Consider the following 25,559-nt stretch of genomic DNA (forward strand, 5'->3'; position numbering starts at 1 on the left):
CTCTGGACAACCTCTAATGTCAGTAAAACCTTTGTAGATAATGAAACCAAAACTGCTCACAGTATTCCAGGTGTGGTCTAACCAATGCCTTGCATAGGTTGAGCAAGACTTCCCTCGTTTTATAAAGGCCAACACTGCATTGGCCTCCCCGATTACCTGCTGAACTTGCTTTTTGTGATTGAAGCACGAGGACCACAAATCCCTCTGTGCTGCAGCTTTCTGCAATCTCTCTCCATTTAAATAATATTCAGCTTCTTTATTCTTCCTACCAAAGTGCACAACTTCGCAATTTCCGGTGTTATATTCCAGCTGCCAAGTTTTATTTCCCTTGTGGTCTCTTTGTGTCATCCTCACCACTTCCCGCCTGTATTGTGCAAATCGTGCATTTGCTTCCCTTGTCTAAGTCATTAATATAGATTATAAATCTGTCTCTTCCAGCCTGAAATGTGGTCAGTTACGGAACACTCAAATCCCTCTGGGTTTGAAAATTCCAAATACTCGCAGCCCTCGAAGTGACATAATTTCTCCTCATCTCAGTCCTTCATGATCAGATCTTCATCCTGTGACTGTGCCCCATGTTTGAGATTCCCTTTTTTTTAATTAAATATTTTATTGAAAATTTTTGGTCAACCAACACAGTACATTGTGCATCCTTTACACAATATTATAACAACACAAATAACAATGACCTATTTTATAAACAAAAAATGAATAAATAATAAATAACAAAAATGAAAACTAGCCCTAATTGGCAACTGCCTTGTCACAAGTAACACTCTCCAAAAATATAATTTAACAGTCCAATATATAATTATCTGTAGCAACGACCTATACATACTATACAGTATATATTAACAACCCTGAGAGTCCTTCTGGTTCCTCCTCCCCCCCCCCCCCCCCCCCCCCCCCCGATCCTGGGCTGCTGCTGCTGCCTTCTTTTTCCCATTCCGTCTATCTTTCTGCGAGGTATTCGACGAACGGTTGCCACCGCCTGGTGAACCCTTGAGCCGACCCCCTTAGGACGAACTTAATCCGCTCTCGCTTTATAAACCCCGCCATGTCATTTATCCAGGTCTCCACCCCCGGGGGCTTGGCTTCTTTCCACATTAGCAATATCCTGCGCCGGGCTACTAGGGACGCAAAGGCCAAAACATCGGCCTCTCTCGTCTCCTGCACTCCCGGCTCTTGTGCAACCCCAAATATAGCCAACCCCCAGCTTGGTTCGACCCGGACTCCTACTACTTTTGAAAGCACCTTTGTCACCCCCATCCAAAACCCCTGTAGTGCCGGGCATGACCAAAACATATGGGTATGATTCGCTGGGCTTCTCGAGCACCTCGCACACCTATCCTCCACCCCAAAAAATTTACTGAGCCGTGCTCCAGTCATATGTGCCCTGTGTAATACCTTAAACTGAATCAGGCTTAGCCTGGCACACGAGGACGACGAGTTTACCCTGCTTAGGGCATCTGCCCACAGCCCCTCCTCGATCTCCTCCCCCAGCTCTTCTTCCCATTTCCCTTTTAGTTCATCTACCATAGTCTCCCCTTCGTCCCTCATTTCCCTATATATATCCGACACCTTACCATCCCCCACCCATGTCTTTGAGATCACTCTGTCCTGCACCTCTTGTGTCGGGAGCTGCGGGAATTCCCTCACCTGTTGCCTCGCAAAAGCCCTCAGTTGCATATACCTGAATGCATTCCCTTGGGGCAACCCATATTTCTCAGTCAGCGCTCCCAGACTCGCGAACTTCCCATCCACAAACAGATCTTTCAGTTGCGTTATTCCTGCTCTTTGCCACATTCCATATCCCCCATCCATTCCCCCCGGGGCAAACCTATGGTTGTTTCTTATCGGGGACCCCCCCAAGGCTCCAGTCTTTCCCCTATGCCGTCTCCACTGTCCCCAAATCTTCAGTGTAGCCACCACCACCGGGCTTGTGGTGTAGTTCCTCGGTGAGAACGGCAATGGGGCTGTCGCCATAGCCTGTAGGCTAGTCCCCCTACAGGACGCCCTCTCTAATCTCTTCCACGCCGCTCCCTCCTCCTCTCCCATCCACTTACTCACCATTGAAATATTAGCGGCCCAATAATACTCACTTAGGCTCGGTAGTGCCAGCCCCCCCCTATCCCTGCTACGCTGTAAGAATCCCTTCCTCACTCTCGGGGTCTTCCCGGCCCACACAAAACCCATGATGCTCTTTTCAATCCTTTTTAAAAAAGCCTTCGTAATCACCACCGGGAGGCACTGAAACACAAAGAGGAATCTCGGGAGGACCACCATCTTAACCGCCTGCACCCTCCCTGCCATTGACAGGGATACCATATCCCATCTCTTGAAATCCTCCTCCATCTGTTCCACCAACCGCGTTAAATTTAACCTATGCAATGTGCCCCAATTCTTAGCTATCTGGATCCCCAGGTAACGAAAGTCCCTTGTTACCTTCCTCAACGGTAGGTCCTCTATTTCTCTACTCTGCTCCCCTGGATGCACCACAAACAACTCACTTTTCCCCATGTTCAATTTATACCTTGAAAAATCCCCAAACTCCCCAAGTATCCGCATTATTTCTGGCATCCCCTCCGCCGGGTCCGCCACGTATAGTAGCAAATCGTCCGCATACAAAGATACCCGGTGCTCTTCTCCTCCCCTAAGTACTCCCCTCCACTTCTTGGAACCCCTCAACGCTATCGCCAGGGGCTCAATCGCCAGTGCAAACAATAATGGGGACAGAGGGCATCCCTGCCTTGTCCCTCTATGGAGCCGAAAATATGCAGATCCCCGTCCATTCGTGACCACGCTTGCCACTGGGGCCCTATACAACAGCTGCACCCATCTAACATACCCCTCTCCAAAACCAAATCTCCTCAACACCTCCCACAAATAATCCCACTCCACTCTATCAAATGCTTTCTCGGCATCCATCGCCACTACTATCTCCGTTTCTCCCTCTGGTGGGGCCATCATCATTACCCCTAACAACCTCCGTATATTCGTGTTCAGCTGTCTCCCCTTCACAAACCCAGTTTGGTCCTCGTGGACCACACCCGGGACACATTCCTCTATTCTCATTGCCATTACCTTGGCCAGGACCTTGGCATCTACATTTAGGAGGGAAATAGGTCTATAGGACCCGCATTGTAGCGGGTCCTTTTCCTTCTTTAAGAGAAGCGATATCGTTGCTTCAGACATAGTCGGGGGCAGTTGTCCCCTTTCCTTTGCCTCATTAAAGGTCCTCGTCAGTACCGGGGCGAGCAAGTCCACATATTTTCTATAGAATTCGACTGGGAATCCATCCGGTCCCGGGGCCTTTCCCGCCTGCATGCTCCTAATTCCTTTCACCACTTCTTCTACCTCGATCTGTGCTCCCAGTCCCACCCTTTCCTGCTCTTCCACCTTGGGAAATTCCAGCCGATCCAAGAAGCCCATCATTCTCTCCCTCCCATCCGGGGTTGAGCTTCATATAATTTTTTATAAAATGTCTTGAACACTCCATTCACTCTCTCCGCTCCCCGCTCCATCTCTCCTTCCTCATCCCTCACTCCCCCTATTTCCCTCGCTGCTCCCCTTTTCCTCAATTGGTGTGCCAGCAACCTGCTCGCCTTCTCCCCATATTCGTACTGTACACCCTGTGCCTTCCTCCATTGTGCCTCTGCAGTGCCTGTAGTCAGCAAGTCAAATTCTACATGTAGCCTTTGCCTTTCCCTGTACAGTCCCTCCTCCGGTGCGTCCGCATATTGTCTGTCCACCCTCAAAAGTTCTTGCAGCAACCGCTCCCGTTCCTTACTCTCCTGCTTCCCTTTATGTGCCCTTATTGATATCAGCTCCCCTCTAACCACCGCCTTCAACGCCTCCCAGACCACTCCCACGTGGACCTCCCCATTATCATTGAGTTCCAAGTACTTTTCAATGCACCCCCTCACCCTTAGACACACCCCCTCATCTGCCATTAGTCCCATGTCCATTCTCCAGGGTGGGCGCCCTCCTGTTTCCTCCCCTATCTCCAAGTCCACCCAGTGTGGAGCGTGATCCGAAATGGCTATAGCCGTATACTCCGTTCCCCTCACCTTCGGGATCAATGCCCTACCCAGCACAAAAAAGTCTATTCGCGAGTAGACTTTATGGACATAGGAGAAAAACGAGAACTCCTTACTCCTAGGTCTGCTAAATCTCCACGGGTCTACACCTCCCATCTGCTCCATAAAATCTTTAAGTACCTTGGCTGCTGCCGGCCTCCTTCCAGTCCTGGACTTCGACCTATCCAGCCCTGGTTCCAACACCGTATTAAAATCTCCCCCCATTATCAGCTTTCCCATCTCTAGGTCCGGAATGCGTCCTAGCATCCGCCTCATAAAATTGGCATCATCCCAGTTCGGGGCATATACGTTTACCAAAACCACCGTCTCCCCCTGTAGTTTGCCACTCACCATCACGTATCTGCCCCCGTTATCCGCCACTATAGTCTTTGCCTCGAACATTACCCGCTTCCCCACTAATATAGCCACCCCCCTGTTTTTCGCATCTAGCCCCGAATGGAACACCTGCCCCACCCATCCTTTGCGTAGCCTAACCTGGTCTATCAGTTTCAGGTGCGTTTCCTGTAACATAACCACATCTGCCTTAAGTTTCTTAAGGTGTGCGAGTACCCGTGCCCTCTTTATCGGCCCGTTCAGCCCTCTCACGTTCCACGTGATCAGCCGAGTTGGGGGGCTTCCTACCCCCCTCCCCCTTGTCGATTAGCCATCACCTTTTTCCAGCTCCTCACCCGGTTCCCACGCAGCTGTATCTCCCCCAGGCGGTGCCCCCCCGCCCATCCTCTCCCATACCAGCTCCCCCCTCTCCCCAGCAGCAGCAACCCAGTAATTCCCCCCTCCCACCCCCCCCCCGCTAGATCCCCCGCTAGCGTAATTACTCCCCCCATGTTGCTCCCAGAAGTCAGCAAACGCTGGCTGACCTCGGCTTCCCCCCGTGACCTCGGCTCGCACCGTGCGACGCCCCCTCCTTCCTGCTTCTCTATTCCCGCCATGATTATCATAGCGCGGGAACCAAGCCCGCGCTTCTCCCTTGGCCCCGCCCCCAATGGCCAACGCCCCATCTCCTCCACCTCCCCTCCTCCCCCCATCACCACCTGTGGGAGAGAGAAAAGTTACCACATCGCAGGATTAGTACATAAAACCCCTCTTTGCCCCCCACATTCGCCCCACCACTTTGTTCGAACGTTCTTTTTAATAACCCGCTCATTCCAGTTTTTCTTCCACAATAAAAGTCCACGCTTCATCCGCCGTCTCAAAGTAGTGTTGCCTCTCTCGATATGTGACCCACAGTCTTGCCGGTTGCAGCATTCCAAATTTTATCTTCTTTTTATGAAGCACCGCCTTGGCCCGATTAAAGCTCGCCCTCCTTCTCGCCACCTCCGCACTCCAGTCTTGATAAATGCGGATCACCGCGTTCTCCCATTTACTGCTCCGAGTTTTCTTCGCCCATCTAAGGACCATTTCTCTATCCTTAAAATGGAGGAATCTCACCACTATGGCTCTGGGAATTTCTCCTGCTCTCGGTCCTCGCGCCATCACTCGGTATGCTCCCTCCACCTCCAACGGACCCGCCGGCGCCTCCGCTCCCATTAACGAGTGCAGCATCGTGCTCACATATGCCCCGACGTCCGCTCCCTCCACACCTTCAGGAAGACCAAGAATCCTCAGGTTGTTCCTCCTTGCATTGTTTTCCAGTGCCTCCAACCTTTCCACACATCGTTTCTGATGTGCCTCCTGCGTCTCCGTCTTCACCACCAGGCCCTGTATATCGTCCTCATTCTCGGCTGCCTTTGCCTTCACAACCCGAAGCTCCCGCTCCTGGGTCTTTTGTTCCTCCTTTAGCCCTTCGATCGCCTGTAGTATCGGGGCCAACAGCTCTTTCTTCATTTCCTTTTTGATCTCTTCCACACAGCATTTCAAGAACTCTTGTTGTTCAGGGCCCCATGTTAAACTGCCACCTTCCGACGCCATCTTGGTTTTTGCTTGCCTTCCTTGCCGCTGTTCTAAAGGATCCACTGCAATCTGGCCACTTCCCTCTCCTTTTTCCATCCGTATCCAGGGGGGATTCCCTTCTGGTTTACCGCACAGTGTTTTTAGCCGTCAAAATTGCCGTTGGGGCTCCTATCAAGAGCCCAAAAGTCCGTTTCACAGGGAGCTGCCGAAACGTGCGACTCAGCTGGTCATCGCCGCACCCGGAAGTCCCATGTTTGAGATTCCCAACCAACAGAAGCAAACTCTTATCAAGGCCCTTCACAATGTTTCAATGAGACCACCGCTCAATCTTGTAAATATAGAAGAATTTAGGCTGAATTTTCTCAGCCTGTCACCACAGGATAATCCCCTCATCCCTGGGAGTAATTTAGTAACCCTTCTCTGTAACACCCCCCCCCCCCCCCCCCTCCCCCAGGCAGCATGGAAGGAGTCACCAACAGTGCTCTCAAGCGGCACTTACTCAGCAATAACCTGCCCACTGATCATCAATTTAGGTTCCGCCAGGGTCACTCAGCTCCTGGCCTCATTTCAGCCTTGGTTCCAACATGGACAAAAGAGCTGAATGCCGGAGGTGAGGGGAGAATGACTGCCCTCAACACCAAGGCAGCATTTGACCGAGTGCGGCATCGAGGAGCCCTCGCTAAACTGGAGTCAATGGGAATCAGGGGAAACTCTCCGCTGGTTGGAGTCATACCCGGCACAAAGGAAGATGGTTGTGGTGGTTGGAGATCAATCATCGCTGTTCTATGTGGCAAGTTACATTCACACCACACAAGTGCCAGGCAATGACCATCTCCTATAAGAGTGGATCTAGACATTGCCCCTTGACATTCAATGTCATTACCATTGCTGAATCCCCCACAATCAGCATCCTGGGGGTTACTATTGATCAGAAACTGAACTGGACTAGCCACATTCATACTGTGGCTACCAGGGCAGGTCAAAGGCTAGGAATCCTGCAGCAAGTAACTCACCTCCTGACCCCCCCAAAGCCTGTCCACAAGGCACAAGTCGGGAGTGTAATGGAATACTCAAAACTTGCCTGGATGAGCGCAGCTCCAACAACATTCAAGAAGCTCGACACCATCCAGGACAAAGCTTGATTGATCCCCCTTCCACAAATATTCAAACCCTCCACCATCGACGAACAGTGGCAGCCGTGTGTACCATCTACAAAATGCACTGCAGGAACTCACCAAGGTCCCTTAGACAGCACCTTCCAAACCCACGACCTCTACCATCTAGAAGGACAAGAGCAGCAGATACCTTGGAACCCTACCACCTGGAGGTTCCCCTCCAAGTCACACAGCCGTTCCTTCACAATCACTGGGGAAAAATCCTAGATCTGCCTCCCTAACAGCACTGTGGATGCGTCTGCATCTCATGGACTGCAGCAGTTCAAGAAGGCAGCTAACCAACACCTGTTGAAGGGCAATTAGGGGCGGACAATAAATGTTGGCCTAGTCAGCGGTTCATTCTTGAATCGAATGAGTAAAAAAGTAAATATAGTTGGAAATGATTTATTGAGCAGGGCATGAGTTACTCTCTCTGATAGTTCAGATTTATTTCTCTTTCACCAGGATAAGAGTGTTTTCTCTCTCTCTCCTCCAGTGCACTGATTGTTTTCAGTAATCGAACTTACGTCATTGAACATCTTGAGGGAGACAAAGATGGCCGCCATTTTGTATACCGACCTGAAGACCTCCCCTCACCACCCAGTGACTGCGAAACCACAGATACCCCCACCGAGTCAAATGTGACTGATGACATTTATCCATTACATCGGGTGAGTAATGAGCAGCACAACTAAATAACTGAAAGAAACCAAATGATTAACTGAGAAACTACAGCCTTGTAAACAACCTGGGCGGGATTCTCCCTTCTGGGGACTGGGAAAACCGGTGGCATCCACTCCGGCATCAACAGCCCCCGAAAGTGAGGAATTCTTCAAATTTTCAGGGGCTAGGTTGACGCCGGAGTGGTTGGCGCCGCTTCAGCCAGCTCGAGTTTGCGCATGCGCGGAACGGCCGGCGTGATCTCGCGCATGCGCGGACCGGCCAGCGTATTTACATGCATGCGCGGGGGTTCTCTTTTCCGCGCCGGCTCCCGGGCAATATGGCGGAGCCCGAAAGGGTCCCGGCGCGAAGGAAAGAAGGCCCCGGCGGAAACAGCCTGCCCACAGGATCGGTAGGCCCGATCGTGGCCAGGCCACCGTGGGGACCCCCCCAGGGTCGGATCCCCCAGCGTCCTTCCCAGGACTGCCTCCGCACACTTACCTGCCAGGTCCCGCGTTGCGTGAAGTGAGTAATACATGCCACCGGGACTGGGCAAAACTGGACGGTTCTCGGCCCATCGGGGCCCGGAGAATCACTGGGGGCGGCCCCGACTGGCGTGGCGGGAATCCGCCGCCCCCTGAAAAACGGCACCGGAGAATAGGGCAGCCGGCGGCGGGGCGGGATTCGCTCCTCCCCCTGGGGATTCTCCGACCCTGCGGGGCCTGTTGGAGAATCCCGGCCCCTATTCAGCCCAACATTCTGATCGGGCACCACCCTCTAAACAAGGAAAATGTCCAACTCCTATTTGTGTGCCATGCTCCCATTTCCTTAATCTACCCGTCTAGTCTCAACAAATATGTTGCCAAAGCTTCAGAATCAACAACTAATTCTGGAAGTGAATCCCACAACCTCAATTCACTTCATGGAGCATGTTTTCTGCACTCCCTGTCACCACACAAGGATGTCGAGGCTTTGGAGAGGGTGCAGAGGAGGTTTAGTAGGATGTTGCCTGGTCCATGATAGTATCGGTAGAGGTGACCACGGCACAGTCCTTGTGGACACAAAGTCCCGTCTTCACATTGAGGACACCCTCCATCGTGTTGTGTGGCACTATCACCGTGCTGAATTGGATAGACTTCGACCAGATCTAGCAACTCAAGACTGGGCATCCATGAGGTGTTGTGGACCATCAGCAGCAGACTTGTGCTCCAGAACTTGCTGCACCCCCAGCCAAGCTGTTCCGATACAGCTACAACACTGGCATCTACCCGGCAATGTGGAAAATTGCCCGGTTATGTCCTGTACACAAGAAACAATAAATCCAACCCAGCCAATTACCGCCCTATCAGTCTGCTCTCCATCATCAGCAAAGTGATGGAAGGAGTCATCAACAGTGCGAACAAGCGGCACTTACTCAGCCATAACCTGCTCACGGACCCTCAGTTTGGGTTCCGCCCAGAGTCACTCAGCTCCTGACCTAATCACAGCCTTGGTTCAAACATGGATGTGGTAGTCTGTGTAGAGGTATTATGGTACCTGGTAATGCTGGAACACCATTGGTAGATAGTGTACGTTTCCTATTGGTCAAGCTGTATGGTAGCTCCGCCCTGCAAGGCGGGGTATAAGAGCCCGTGCCGCCCCAACAGCCTTCTTTCTGTACCTGAGCTGCTGGGGGAAACATCTAGCTTATTAAAGCCTTCAGTTGGACTACACCCTCGCTTTAGTGGTCATTGATCGTGCATCAATTTAATAAGCTAGATTTAAAAGGATGGAGCTCCGAATCAGGCCGGAGTGTCTGCAACTCAGCCCCCACGCGGCGAACTCAGCGGCAATCTTCAAGCACTGGCTGGCGTGTTTTAAAGGATATCTCGGAACGGCCAAAAACACACCCACGGGAGAGCGGAAATTGTAAGTCCTGCACTCGAGGGTGAGCTCGGAAATTTACACCCTCATCGAGGACGCGGACGACTTTGATGCAGCAATGGAGCTGCTAAAAGGACATTATATTCGCCTGGTAAACCAGGTCTACGCCCGACATCTGCTAGCAACGAGGCAACAAATCCCTGGGGAATCGCTGGAAGAATTCTACCGTGCACTCCTGGAGTTGGGGAGAAACTGCAGTTGCCCGCAAGTTTCGGCGAGCGACCACACAGAACTCTTGATCCGGGACACTTTTGTGGCAGGTATGCTGTCCTCCCAAAGCCGCCAGCAATTGCTGGAGAAAGACACCCTAGGCCTCAAGGAGGCACGGGCCCGTGCAGGCTCCATGGATGTGGCCTCCCAAAACACCCGCGCTTACGTCCCCGACCACGCGGCAGCCCCCTGGGCAACGTGGAACCCCTCCGCAGCCGACCCCGAGACATCTCCCATCCCCCCACAAGCTTGTGCTGCAAGGCGGCCTGGCAACCCCGGGGGGCCCCGCTGCTACTTTTGCGGGCGGGCCAAGCACCCCCGGCTGCGCTGTCCGGCCCGCGCATCCACCTGCAAGGGACGCGGTAAAAAGGGCCACTTCGTGGCGGTATGCCAGGCCCTTGCGGTCGCTGCGGTCTCTGGTGGCGAATGCGGACCACCACCACAACCCTCTCCACAATCCCCGTGCGCATCTTCCTCCTCCAGGGCCATGTGCGGCCCCCGGGCGCCGCCATCTTGTCCCGCGGATGCCACGTGCGATGGATGGGCGCCGCCATTTTGTGCACCCCCAGCCATGTGCGACCAATGGGCGCCGCCATCTTGGATGGACTCCCAGGACCCCAGCTCGGCTGACCACACACTGCCTGAAGAAAACACTCAACTGCTGCTGTGATTAACCTCAGTGACCCTGGACCAGTCCCGGCCTCGAACACTCTCAACTGCTACAACAACAGTACTAATCAACGGGCACGAGATGTCCTGCTTAATCGACTCTGGGAGCACGGAGAGTTTCATACACCCCGACATGGTAAGGCGCTGTTCTCTTCCCGTCCACCCGGTCAATCAAAAAATCTCCCTGGCCTCAGGTTCCCACTCAGTAGAGACAAAGGGGTTTTATGTAGATAACCTCACGGTCCAGGGAAGGGATTTTAAAAATTACCGGCTCTACATCCTTCCCCACCTCTGCGCGGCCACACTCCGAGGGTTAGACTTCCAGTGCAATCTCCAAAGTCTAACTTTCAAATTCGGCGGCCCTATACCCCCTCTCACTGTCTGCAGCCTCGCGACCCTCAAGGTCGATCCTCCTTCCCTGTTTGCGAACCTCACCCCGGATTGCAAACCCGTCGCCACCAGGAGCAGACGGTACAGTGCCCAGGATCGGATCTTTATTAGGTCAGAGGTTCAAAGGCTACTGAGGGAAGGAGTCATTGAAGCCAGCAACAGTCCCTGGAGAGCTCAAGTAGTGGTGGTAAAGACCGGGGAGAAGTATAGGATGGTCATCGACTACAGTCAGACCATTAACAGGCCAACGCACAAGTGGACCGCCTCCGAGCCCTCCACGAGGACCTCTGCCACCCGGGGGTCACTCGCTTCTTCCACTTTACCAAGACCCGCAACCTGCCCGACTCCATCGAGGAGGTCAGGACAGCCAGTAGGGACTGCTAAATCTGCGCGGAGTGCAAACCGCACTTCTACCGGCCAGAGAAAATGCATCTGATAAAGGCTTCCCGTCCCTTTGAACGCCTCAGCATGGACTTCAAAGGCCCCCTCCCCTCCACCGACCGCAACACGTACTTCCTGAATGTGATTGACGAGTAGTCCCAGTTCCCATTCGCCACCCCCTGCCCCGACATGAACGTCATCAAGGCCCTCCATAGCATCTTTGCACTGTTCGGGTTCCCCGCGTACATACACAGTGATAGGGGGTCCTCCTTGATGAACGACGAAGTGCATCAATTCCTGCTCAGCAAGGGCATTGCCTCGAGCAGGATGACCAGTTACAACCCCCGGGGTAACGGACAGGTAGAGAGGGAGAACGGAACGGTCTGGAAGACCGTCCTACTGGTCCTACGGTACAGAAATCTCCCAGTCTCCCGCTGGCAGGACGTCCTCCCGGATGCCCTCCACTCCATCCGGTCACTGCTTTGTACCACAACCAACCAAACACCTCACGAATGTCTCCTTGTCTTCCCCAGGAAGTTCTCCTCTGAGACCTCGCTCCCGACCTGGCTGGCAGCACCCGGACCCATCCTGCTCCAAAAACACGTGCGGGCGCACAAGTCGGGCTTGTTGGACGAGAGGGTCCATTTTCTCCACGCTAACCCCCAGTACGCCTATGTGGCGTACCCCGACGGCGGGCAAGATACGGTCTCCCTACGAGACCTGGTGCCCGCCGGATCCCCACGCACACCCCAGCCACCAGTACCGCCCTCCCTCCCACTGGTGCACCTTACAGCTTCCCCCTTCCCAGGAGGATCGATCCTTCCGCCGGCCCTGTCTAGGCCCACCCACCCACCGATGCACCCCGCAGACGCTCCCTTCCCAGATCAACCGTTTTCCCCACCAGCGCCGTCTGGGGGTGTTGAAGCTGCCATGGGGATCGAGGCCACATTCCCGGAGTCACAGATGCCCGAGCCTCCAACGCAGTCACCACCAGATCTTCGACGATCACAGAGGACGACCAGGGCCCCCGATCGACTGATTGCTTCATTTTAAAGTGTATAGAGTTAATTGTGAATCTGTAAATAGTTACGACAATAAGACAAAATGCTGCATGGAGGTATTACGGTACCTCCATAACTATAACTTCTACCAAGTTACCATGTTGTAATATCAAGCCACCACCCCCGCTGGACTCTTTTTTAACAAGGGGTGAATGTGGTCGTCTGTGTAGATGTATTACGGTACCTGGGAATGCTGGAACACCATTGATAGATATTGTATGTTTCCTATTGGTCAAGCTGTATGGTAGCTCCACCCTGCAAGGTGTGGTATAAGAGCCCGTGCCGCCCCAGCAGTCTTCTTTCTGTACCTGAGCTGCTGGGGGAAACATCTAGCTTATTAAAGCTTTCGGTTGGACTACACCCTCGCTTTAGTGGTCATTGATCGTGCATCAATGGACAAAAGAGCTGAATGTCAGAGGTGAGGTGAGAGTGACATCAAGGCAGCATTTGACCGAGTGCGGCATCAAGGAGCCCTCGCTAAACTGGAGTCAATGGGAATCAGGGGGAAAACTCTCCACTGGTTGGAGTCATACCCGGCACAAAGGAAGATGGTTGTGGTGGTTGGAGGTCAGTCATCTCAGCTCCAGGACATCACTGCAGGAGTTCCTCAGGGGAGGGTCCTCGGCCCAACCATCTTCAGCTACTTCATCAATGACCTCCCTTCCACCATAAGGTCAGAAATGGGGATGTTTGCGGATGGCTGCACAATGTGTTCAGCACCATTCGCGACTCCGCAGATAATGAAGCAGTCCCTGTCCAAATGCAGCAAGACCTGGACAATATCCAGGCTCGGGCTGACAAGGGGCAAGTTACATTCACACCACAAGTGCCAGGCAATGACCATCTCCTACAAGAGAGGATCTAACCACCACCCCTTGACATTCAATGTCATTACCATCGCTGAATCCCCCACAATCAACATCCTGGGGGTTACTATTGATCACTAACTGAACTGGACTAGCCATTATTATCTGTAAAATCTCAGCTACTTTGACCAGTTTGTTCCTGAAATATTTTACCCAGGTGTCTTTCACTGCGAGATGAACAAAGGACAAACACAAGTTCATGATTGAGCCAGATGTATTATTAAACACAGTAAAACAGTTATCCCCCTTAAATGATCCCAACTAATAATAATCCCAAGATTCTTCATACTACCCGAGCTGATGAACTCAGTCAAGCTGTGGGTCCAATTCTCTGGGTCACGGTTGAGTCAGGGCCGTCGTCTGGGACGGTGGGTTTCGCTCGCTGCTTCCCTCTGCCCTCCGATCTGTCACCGAATGTCCTCTGCTACCTCAGCACTGAGTCTCTGCTCGAGATGGCCCTGGGTGGTCCAAATGAGCATTATACATTTATTTGCAATTTGCGCTGGCAGAGTCTCTGTATTCCCTTTTTAAAAAATAAATTTAGAGTACCCAATCATTTTTTCCAGTTAAGGGGCAATTTAGCGCGGCCAATCCACCTAGCCTGCACCTCTTTGGGTTGTGGGGGCGAAACCCACGCAGACACGGGGAGAATGTGGAAAATCCACAGTGACCCAGAGCCGGGATCGAACCCGGGTCCTCGGTGCCGTGAGGCAGCATGGCTAACCCGCTGCGCTGTATTCCCTTTGAGGTGGTGATCTAAGTGGCCGGGTTCTGGCAACTGGAACCTGATCTCCACTGTCTCCCGGTCGGAGCGTGTTCTAGGTGCTCCGGGGGTCCCGGTACCAGGTGCTGCGGGGACCCTGGTACCAGGTGCTCCTGGGGGTCCCGGTACCAGGTGCTGCGGGGGTCCCGGTACCAGGTGCTGCGGGGGTCCCGGTACCAGGTGCTCCAGGGGTCCCGGTACCAGGTGCTGCGAGGGTCCCGGTAGCAGGTGCTGCGGGGTCCCGGTACCAGGTGTTTCCGGGGGTCCCGGTACCAGGTGTTTCCGGAGGGTTGGGGGAGGTGGGGAGTCAGGGTCTACTTCCTCAATCCCTTCAAGTGTGAGATGGAGCTGGTGGAAGTTGTTTTGGGAACCGAAGGCCTTCATTTGGTTCATTTGGAATCCGTGAATACCCGGTTGGACCCTCCTTATCTACCGCTGGTCAGGGTCCTGTGTATCTGGGGGATAGGAATGTGCCAGGCTGGAAGACTTGGAGCATTACTTTCATCCAGGCCTCATACCAATGGGGTTCTCCTGCCGTCACATTGCTCAGCTTCCCTTTTCCCCACTGTACTCGCTGCTGTCAGTTGTGAAGCTCTGGAATTCCCAGTGGTGTCTGACTGCGGTCTCATGGTTAAGGACAGCGAGCTCGCGTTCAGATACATCCACCCGAGGAGGAGCTCGATCCCTCTCATTGGCCGCCCGGCCATGACTACATGGGGGGGACGGGGGTGAACCCGGTGGAGGTGGAAACTGAGTTCCTCACTATCAGAAGGACAAAGGGCAGGACTTTGCTCCAGGTGTGGTTGTTCTGTTGGAAGTCCTCACGGATCATTTCCTCAAGGGTGTGGTTTATCCTCCCCACTATCCCGCTGGATTGAGGACGATGCGCAATGTGGAATTCTTGTCAGATTCCAAACACCTTCATTACTGCTGCATTGCCTGGGCGGTGAAGTCAGTGTCTGGTCCGAATCGAAACTGCGAAGGAGGCCCCACCTAGAGAGGATTTGCTGCACTGGAGACCTGCCGGGACTTTGGCCATATTGGTCCCAATGAGACAGGCCTCGGCCCACTTACTGAAGTGCCAATGCTGACCAGGGTGTAACTTCCTGTGCCGGGTCGTAGGGACCGATGTAGTCAGTCTGTAAATCAGTCCAGGGGCCTTCCCGGGTCAGGTGTATCTCAGATCTCCCTTTGGGCATATTTGTCAGCATTGTTTTGGGCGCAGACTATGCAGTTATTGACGTAATGCCGCACATCTCGGTCTATGTCTGGCCACCAAAACAATCCCTCAGTGCACTTCAGGGCCTGGACATGGTGATTGGGGCAGCACGGTAGCATTGTGGATAGCACAATTTCTTCACAGCTCCAGGGTCCTGGGTTTGATTCCGGCTTGGGTCACTGTCAGTGCTGAGTCTGCACATCCTCCCCGTGTGTGCGTGGGTTTCCTCCGGGTGCTCCGGTTTCCTCCCACAGTCCAAAGATGTGCAGGTTAGGTGGATTGGCCGTGATAAATTGCCCTGTTTGGATAGTCGTGTTTCTTGCCGTCCGAAGCCCCCCCCGCCGTCCGAAGCCCCCCGCCGTCCGAAACCCCCCCCGCTGTGCAAAGCCATCCCGCCGTACAAAACCCCCCCGCCGTACGAAGCCCCCCCCCCGCCGTCCGAAGCCCCCCCGCCGTCCGAAGCCCCCCGCCGTCCGAAGCCCCCCGCCGTCCGAAGCCCCCCGCCGTCCGAAGCCCCCCGCTGTGCAAAGCCACCCCGCCGTACGAAGCCCCCCCCCCCCGCCGTCCGAAGCCCCCCGCCGTCAGAAGCCCCCCCCCGCCGTCTGAAGCCCCCCCCGCCGTCCGAAGCCCCCACCGCCGTCCGAAGCCCCCCCCGCCGTCCGAAGCCCCCCCCCCCGCCGTCCGAAGCCCCCCGCCGTCCGAAGCCCCCCGCCGTCCGAAGCCCCCCCGGCCGTCCGAAGCCCCCCCCGCCGTCCGAAGCCCCCCTGCCGCCCGAAGCCCCCCCCGCCGTCCGAAGCCCCCCCCGCCGTCCGAAGCCCCCCCCCCGCCGTCCGAAGCCCCCACCCGCCGTCCGAAGCCCCCCCACCGTCCGAAGCCCCCCCCCGCCGTCCGAAGCCCCCCCTTCGTCCCGTGGTCGCTTCCATCACCCCGGACCAGTCTCGGCCTCGCGGCATCGCTAAATCTATGATGGCGGTCCGGATCAGCGGCCACCAGACGGCCTGCCTTTCTGACTCCGGGAGCACAGACAGCTGCAAACACCCGGACACGGTACGGCGCTGCGCCCTTCCCGTTTTACCTACAGCCCAGAGAATCTGCCTGGTCTCTGGGTCGCATACCGTGCAAATCCGTAGGTACTGTGTCGTGACTCTCACGGTATGGGGCGTAGATTTCAAAAGTTTTAGGCTCTACGTCCTCCCACACCTCTGCGCGGAAGTTCTTCTGGGTCTCGACTTCCAGTGCAACCTCCAGAGTATCAGCCTGAAGTTCGATGGACCCCTGCCCCCACTCACCGCCTGTAGTCTCTCGACCCTTAGGGTCACCCCTCCCTCGCTCTTCGCCAACCTCACCCCAGACTGTAAGCCCGTCGCCACTAAGAGCAGACGATACAGTGCTCGGGACATGACCTTCACCAGGTCGGAGGTTCAGCGGCTCCTGCGGGAAGGGATCACAGAGGCCGTAACAGCCCCTGGAGAGCTCAGGTGGTGGTCGTCAAGACTGGGGAGAAGTCTTGGTCATCGACTAGTCAGACGGTCAACCGATACACACAGCTCGACACGTACCCCCTCCCCCGCATATCTGACATGGTCAATCAGATTGCGCAGTACCGGTTCTTCTCCACCATGGACCTGAAGTCTGGGTACCACCAGCTCCCTCTCTGCCCGGAGGACCGCCAGTACACGGCCCTCGAGGCAGCCGCCCGGGGGACCGCCAGGACACTGCCCTCGAGGCAGCCGCCCGGAGGATCGCCAGGACACGGCCCTCGAGGCAGCCGCCCGGAGGATCGCCAGGACACTGCCTTCGAGGCAGCCGCCCGGAGGATCGCCAGTACACGGCCCTCGAGGCAGCCGCCCGGAGGATCGCCAGTACACGGCCCTCGAGGCAGCCGCCCGGAGGACCGCCAGGACACTGCCTTCGAGGCAGCCGCCCAGAGGATCGCCAGGACACGGCCCTCGAGGCAGCCGCCCGGAGGATCGCCAGGACACTGCCCTCGAGGCAGCCGCCCGGAGGACCGCCAGGACACGGCCTTCGAGGCAGCCGCCCAGAGGACCGCCAGGACACGGCCTTCGAGGCAGCCGCCCGGAGGATCGCCAGGACACTGCCCTCGAGGCAGCCGCCCAGAGGATCGCCAGGACACTGCCTTCGAGGCAGCCGCTCGGAGGACCGCCAGGACACGGCCCTCGAGGCAGCCGCCCGGGGGACCGCCAGGACACGGCCTTCGAGGCAGCCGCCCAGAGGATCGCCAGGACACTGCCTTCGAGGCAGCCGCCCAGAGGATCGCCAGGACACTGCCTTCGAGGCAGCCGCCCGGGGGACCGCCAGGACACGGCCCTCGAGGCAGCCGCCCGGGGGACCGCCAGGACACGGCCTTCGAGGCAGCCGCCCAGGGGACCGCCAGGACACGGCCCTCGAGGCAGCCGCCCGGGGGACCGCCAGGACACGGCCTTCGAGGCAGCCGCCCAGGGGACCGCCAGGACACGGCCTTCGAGGCAGCCGCCCGGAGGATCGCCAGGACACGGCCTTCGAGGCAGCCGCCCAGAGGATCGTCAGGACACTGCCCTCGAGGCAGCCGCCCCCGAGAGGATCGCCAGGACACTGCCCTCGAGGCAGCCGCCCGGGGGACCGCCAGGACACGGCCCTCGAGGCAGCCGCCCGGAGGATCGCCAGGACACTGCCCTCGAGGCAGCCGCCCGGGGGTCCGCCAGGACACGGCCTTCGAGGCAGCCGCCCGGAGGACCGGCAGGACACGGCCCTCGAGGCAGCCGCCCGGAGGATCGCCAGGACACGGCCTTCGAGGCAGCCGCCCGGAGGACCGCCAGGACACGGCCTTCGAGGCAGCCGCCCAGAGGACCGCCAGGACACTGCCTTCGAGGCAGCCGCCCAGAGGACCGCCAGGACACGGCCTTCGAGGCAGCCGCCCGGAGGATCGCCAGGACACGGCCTTCGAGGCAGCCGCCCGGAGGACCGCCAGGACACGGCCTTCGAGGCAGCCGCCCAGAGGATCGTCAGGACACGGCCTTCGAGGCAGCCGCCCGGAGGATCGCCAGGACACGGCCCTCGAGGCAGCCGCCCGGGGGACCGCCAGGACACTGCCTTCGAGGCAGCCGCCCAGAGGATCGTCAGGACACGGCCTTCGAGGCAGCCGCCCGGAGGATCGCCAGTACACGGCCTTCGAGGCAGCCGCCCGGAGGACCGCCAGGACACGGCCTTCGAGGCAGCCGCCCAGAGGATCGCCAGGACACGGCCTTCGAGGCAGCCGCCCGGGGGACCGCCAGGACACGGCCTTCGAGGCAGCCGCCCGGAGGATCGCCAGCACACGGCCTTTGAGGCAGCCGCCCGGAGGATCGCCAGGACACGGCCTTCGAGGCAGCCGCCCGGAGGATCGCCAGCACACGGCCTTTGAGGCAGCCGCCCGGAGGACCGCCAGGACACGGCCTTCGAGGCAGCCGCCCGGAGGACCGCCAGGACACGGCCTTCGAGGCAGCCGCCCGGAGGATCGCCAGCACACGGCCTTTGAGGCAGCCGCCCGGAGGATCGCCAGGACACTGCCTTCGAGGCAGCCGCCCGGGGGACCGCCAGGACACGGCCCTCGAGGCAGCCGCCCGGAGGATCGCCAGCACACGGCCTTTGAGGCAGCCGCCCGGAGGATCGCCAGGACACGGCCTTCGAGGCAGCCGCCCGGAGGATCGCCAGGACACGGCCTTCGAGGCAGCCGCCCGGAGGATCGCCAGGACACGGCCTTCGAGGCAGCCGCCCGGAAGACCGGCAGGACACTGCCTTCGAGGCAGCCGCCCGGAGGATCGCCAGGACACTGCCTTCGAGGCAGCCGCCCGGGTGACCGCCAGGACACGGCCCTCGAGGCAGCCGCCCGGAGGACCGCCAGGACACGGCCCTCGAGGCAGCCGCCCGGAGGATCGCCAGGACACGGCCTTCGAGGCAGCCGCCCGGATGACCGCCAGGACACGGCCTTCGAGGCAGCCGCCCGGAGGATCGCCAGGACACGGCCTTCGAGGCAGCCGCCCGGAAGACCGGCAGTACATGGCCTTCGAGGCAGCTGGTCGCCTCTACCACTTTCTCCGGGTTCCCTTCGGCGTCACCAATGGGGTCTCGGTCTTCCAGCGAGCGATGGACCGAATGGTGGACCAGTACGGGCTGTGGGCTACATACCCATACTTAGATAATGTCACCATCTGCGGTCATGACCAGCAGGACCACTACGCTAACCTCAAGAAATTCCTCCACCCTGCCCAGCAACTTAACGTGACCTACAACAAGGAGAAGTGCGATTTCCACACATTCCGGCTAGCCATCCTCGGTTATGTCGTGGAAAACGGAGTCCTAGGGCCCGACCCCGACCGCATGCGCCCTCTCACAGAACTTCCCCTTCCCCACAGCCTCAAGGTCCTCAAACAATGCCGAGGGCTTTTCCCCTACTATGCCCAGAGGATCCCTGTGGTGAATGCATAATTACTGATAATTCACCAGTGCACTGTGTTATGTTATTAACCCTGTGGGCTCTACCTATGGGCCATTGTGTGGCTTCACCCACAGGGGATATGTTGGGGCATAGAACATAGAACATAGAAAATACAGCACAGAACAGGCCCTTCGGCCCACGATGTTGTGCCGAACCTTTGTCCTAGATTAATCACAGATTATCATTGAATTTACAGTGCAGAAGGAGGCCATTCGGCCCTTTGAGTCTGCACCGGCTCCTGGAAAGAGCACCCTCCCCAAACTCAACACCTCCACCCAACACCAAGGGCAATTTGGACATTAAGGGCAATTTATCACTGGCCAGTTCACCTAACCCGCACATCTTTGGACTGTGGGAGGAAACCGGAGCACCCGGAGGAAACCCACGCAAACACGGGGAGGACGTGCAGACTCCGCACAGACAGTGACCCAAGCCGGAATCGAACCTGGGACCCTGGAGCTGTGAAGCAATTGTGCTATCCACAATGCTACCGTGCTGCCCTTAAGAACAAATAAATCTACACTATATCATTTTACCGTAATCCGTGTACCTATCCAATAGCTGCTTGAAGGTCCCTAATGTTTCCGACTCAACTACTTCCACAGGCAGTGCATTCCATGCCCCCACTACTCTCTGGGTAAAGAACCTACCTCTGATATCCCTCCTATATCTTCCACCTTTCACCTTAAATTTATGTCCCCTTGTAATGGTTTGTTCCACCCGGGGAAAAAGTCTCTGACTGTCTACTCTATCTATTCCCCTGATCATCTTATAAACCTCTATCAAGTCGCCCCTCATCCTTCTCCGTTCGAATGAGAAAAGGCCTAGCACCCTCAACCTTTCCTCGTAAGACCTACTCTCTATTCCAGGCAACATCCTGGTAAATCTTCTTTGCACCTTTTCCAAAGCTTCCACATCCTTCCTAAAATGAGGCGACCAGAACTGTACACAGTACTCCAAATGTGGCCTTACCAAAGTTTTGTACAGCTGCATCATCACCTCACGGCTCTTAAATTCAATCCCTCTGTTAATGAACGCGAGCACACCATAGGCCTTCTTCACAGCTCTATCCACTTGAGTGGCAACTTTCAAAGATGTATGAACATAGACCCCAAGATCTCTCTGCTCCTCCACATTGCCAAGAACTCTACTGTTAACCATGTGTTCCGCATTCATATTTGTCCTTCCAAAATGGACAACCTCACACTTTTCAGGGTTAAACTCCATCTGCCACTTCTCAGCCCAGCTCTGCATCCTATCTATGTCTCTTTGCAGCCGACAACAGCCCTCCTCACTATCCACAACTCCACCAATCTTCGTATCGTCTGCAAATTTACTGACCCACCCTTCAACTCCCTCATCCAAGTCATTAATGAAAATCACAAACAGCAGAGGACCCAGAACTGATCCGTACGGAGCATGTACGGGCTCCGCCCATGGCTCCACCCCCTTTACAGGAAGTATAAGAGCTGCTGACCTGGGGGGCCGCCTTCAGTGTTGTACCGGTCGCAGGCAGGCTCAGTTCTAAGCTGATTAAAACCAGGGTTTACTTCTCCACGTGTCTTCGAGTGAATCGATGGTCGCATCAATTTAATCAGCTTAAAATACTACTATGGAATCAGCCCTCAAACCTGACAGACTGGAACTCGATCCACAGGCCGCGGAGGCGAAATAATTTTTTTCGCACTGGCTTCGATGCTGCAAGGCCTCTCTCGCCGCGTCGTCCACGCCATCCGTCACTGATGAACAGAAGCTGAGCCTCCTCCTCGCACGGGTGAGCCATCACATTTCTGTCCAGCTCGACGAAGCCGCTTCCTATACAGAGGCCCTCGCACTACTCGAACGCCTCTATGTGCGGCCTGTGAACGAGGTATACGCGCGACACGTCTTCACCACTCACCGCCAGCGCCCCGGGGAGTCGCTAGATGATTACCTACGCGACCTCAAAGCCCTCGCGCGCAACTGTAACTACCAGGCCGTTACGGCCACTCAGCACATGGAGCTCGCCGTCCAAGACGTTTACGTGGCGGGTGTTCGATCGAACTATGTGAGACAGCGCCTGCTCAAAAAAGGGGCCCAGGACCTGGACGACACGGTAAAACTGGCTACCTCTCTGGAGGCCGCCTTTCAGAGCCTTACTGTGTTCCCGGCCGATCACGCGACCCCCTCGTGGGCCCCCGTCCAGAGACTACCCCAGGCCTGGGCCGCGCAGCCGCCCGCCCATCATGGGGGGGCTACCCTGCTACTTTTGCGTCCAGTCCCAACACCCCCGACTGCACTGCCCGGCCCGCAATGCGAACTGCAGCAGCTGCGGGCGAAAAGGAGACTTCGCCAAGGTCTGCCTGGCCAGGTCTAAGAACTCGAACTCACAGACCTGATCCACAGACTCACAGGCCCGCAGACCCCGCATGGTGGCAGCATGTCTGCCGACTCCACCTCCGCACAACACGTGCGACTCATGGGGGCCGCCATCTTGGCCATCCTCCCACACGCGGCCGGCCACGTGCGATCCATGGGGGCCTCCATCTTGGACGCCATTTTCCTCACTGCCCGCCACGCTCGACCAACGGGGGCCGCCATCTTGGCCGCCATCTGCTACGCCGCTCGATGCGTACGACTTACACGGACAGCCATCGCGGGGCCGCCCCAGCGCCTCCGATCACGCCGCCGGCTACCCACAACTCAACGCGGTCACCCTGGACCAATCGCGACCTCAGCACCTCCGGAGCTCCATGATGGCCGTCCGGGTTAACGGGTACGAGATACCTTGCCTTTTCGACTCCGGGAGCACAGAGAGCTTAATTCACGCGGAAATGGTAAGACGCTGCTCGCTCCCAATATTCCCGACGCAACAAACCATATCCCTCGCCTCTGGGTCGCACTCGGTGCAAATCCAAGGGTGCACTACCGCAACCCTAGCGATACAGGGCGCTGAGTATGCTAATGTTCAACTGTATGTGCTCCCAGAACTCTGCGCTCCTCTCCATTTGGGACTCGACTTCCAGTGCAACCTCAGGAGCCTAACTCTTAAGTTCGGGGGGCCCCTGCCCCCGCTCACCATATGCAGCCTCGCGACCCTAACTCCGTGGACAAAGCCCGCCCACTTATTAAAACCACTACATTTCCCCTGACGGCTGAGGCCCGCTCGGCCTTCTGCCGCATCAAGGCCGATATCACTAAGGCCGCCATGCGCGCGGTGGACGAGTCCATCCCCTTCCAGATAGTGAGCGCTGCGTCAGACGTCACCCTGGCTGCTACCCTCAACCAGGCGGGCAGGCCAGTGCGTTCTTCTCTGGAACCCTTCACACCTCCGAGATTCGACACTCCTCTGTCGAAAAGGAAGCCCATCGTGGAAGCTGTGCGGCATTGGAGGCACTACCTAGCTGCTAGGAGGTTCACCCTCGTCACCGACCAACGGTCAGTAGCCTTTATGTTTGACAACGCACAACGGGGAAAAAAAATCAAAAACGATAAGATACTGAGGTGGAGGATCGAACTCTCCACCTACAGCTATGATATCCAGTATCGTTCTGGGAAGCTTAATGAGCCCCCAGATGCCCTTTGCCACGGTACTTGTGCCAGCGAACAAGTAGACCCTCCACAATGGCCTCTGTCACCCGGGGGTCACCCGGCTTTTCCATTATATCAATGCCCCCAACCTGCCTTACTCCATCGAGGAGGTCAGGACCATGACCAGGGACTGCCAGGTGTGCGCGGAGTGTAAACCACACTTCTATCGGCCGGATAGAGCACGCCCGGTAAGGGCCTCACGCCCCTTTGAACGGCTCAGCATTGATTTCACTAACTGTAACGTGTACTTCCGCAACATCCTTGACGAGTAGTCATGCTTCCCTTTCGCCATCCCATGCCCAGACATGACCTCTGCCACAGTCATCAAGACCCTGAGCAGTGTCTTCACCTTGTTCGGTTTCCCCACTTACATCCATAGCAATTGGGGTTCCTCCTTCATGAGTTATGAGCTGCGCCAGTTCCTGCTCAGCAAGGGCATCGCCTCGAGCAGGACAACCAGCTACAACCCCCGGGGGAACGGGCAGGTGGACAGGGAGAACGCGACGGTCTGGAAAGCCGTCTTTGTTGCCCTATGGTCTAGAGATCTTCCAGTCTCCCGCTGGCAGGAGGTCCTTCCCGAGGCGCTCCAATCCATCCGGTCGCTTCTCTGCACCGCTACTAATGTGACCCCCACGAGAGGATGTTTGCCTTCCCCAGAAGGTCCACCTCAGGGGTCTCGCTCCCGACCTGGCTGACGGTTCCGTGGCCCGTCCTCCACCGACGACATGTGAGGACTCATAAGTTAGATCCTCTGGTCGAGAGGGTACTCCATGTGAAATCCCCAGTACGCCTGTGTGGCTCACCATGACGGGCTGGAGGACACAGTCTCCCTTCGGGATTTGGCACCCGCAGGTTCCCCAGCGACTGTCATCGGCGTTCCCGACCCTATTCCTCCCCTCTCCACTACTACTCGACCCGACCCTATACCCCCTTCCCCCGTTGCTGCCCACCCGCCTGAGAACACAGAAGCTGCCTTGCTCCCGGACACGCAGGCCTCAACCCTTCAGCCGACTTCGATACCCACACCACAGCCGGAACTGAGGCGGTCACGGCAGACAATCAAAGCCCCCGTCAGGCTCAATCTCTGATGGAACTTGTTCACTTCACCCCCCCGCCGGACTTTTTTTTAAACAGGGGGTGAATGTGGTGAAATGACTGTGTTGTAGTGTGCTGCCACAGTGTGGCGTGTTGTACAGTGTTGCTACTATATTACATGTTGTACAGTTTTGGCTCTGCCCGTGGCTCCTCCCCCTAGGGCCTGGGTATGTAAGCTGCGACCTCTCACACTGCCTCATTCTGGGGCACGCTGCCAGCTCTGTTGTAAGTCAATTAAAGCCATAGTTAATTCACTCTGCGTTCTCCGCCTTGATTGATGGCATATCAGTTCTCTTGTCCTTTGCTGCCGGTCTTTGTTTCGTTGCAGCCCCTGGAACTGCTGCTCCCTGACATTTCTGCTCCTGCTGTTCAGGGTGCGGTGATGTTTTCGTCCAGTTTTTGCAGGCTAATTTCTATTCAAAGTGCCTATTTTCTCATCCTTTGGAGGAGCGACACTTTGTGTGCGACAGCTCTGCACATCCCCGTCGCCAGACGTCCACCCACATGAATCCGGTCCGTCACATGGGGTGATCGCCCTCTTAGTTCAGGCTCAGACTGGATGTGGAGGACACAAGGTTGGTGGGTTGAAATTCAAAGTAACAAAGTCACTTCTTATCAAAGGCCACCCAGAGGGACACCAATGTTGTCTGTAGAACCTCGATTACTTGGGCAAGTTTATTCGCGAAACGTTTTACCCAGGTCTCTTTCACTGCTAGATGAACAAAGGACAAACACAAGTTTATGATTGAACGAGATTTATTATTAAGCACAGTAAAGCAGTTATCCCCCTTAAATTATCCCAACCAATAATAATCCTAAGATTCTTCATACGACCCAAACTGATGAATTCAGTTGAGCTGTGGGTCCAATTCTCTGAGTCACGGTTGTCTCAGGGCCGTCATCTGGGACGGTGGGTTTCGCTCGCTGCTTCCTTCTCTCCCCCGATCTGTCACCGAATCTCCTCTGCTACCTCAGCACCGAGTCTCTGCTCGAGAGGGCCCTGGGTGGTCGGCCTTTGTCCCCCTCTTCGTGTCTTCCCGGAACGTTCTCTGGTCCTCAGGCAAAGAGGACCTGCGGTGGGGTCACAACACCCATTGGAATTCCTGATTGCAACTCTGCAAGACACCAGGAACC

General features: G+C 56.3%; 1 protein-coding gene across 1 annotated transcript in view; it reads left to right on the top strand.

Moving 5' to 3' along the window:
* The window catches only part of LOC140409438 (disintegrin and metalloproteinase domain-containing protein 9-like), a 956,416-nt gene that overhangs the window by 44,891 nt on the left and 885,966 nt on the right, over nucleotides 1–25,559 (top strand). The window contains exon 5 of the mRNA XM_072497871.1: nucleotides 7,641–7,815. Coding sequence (XP_072353972.1) covers nucleotides 7,641–7,815 — 175 coding nt within the window. The remainder of the gene's footprint in view (nucleotides 1–7,640; nucleotides 7,816–25,559) is intronic.

This window comes from Scyliorhinus torazame, chromosome 3 (genome assembly GCF_047496885.1).
Source record: "Scyliorhinus torazame isolate Kashiwa2021f chromosome 3, sScyTor2.1, whole genome shotgun sequence".
In the NCBI taxonomy this organism is placed as follows: Eukaryota; Metazoa; Chordata; class Chondrichthyes; order Carcharhiniformes; family Scyliorhinidae; genus Scyliorhinus; species Scyliorhinus torazame.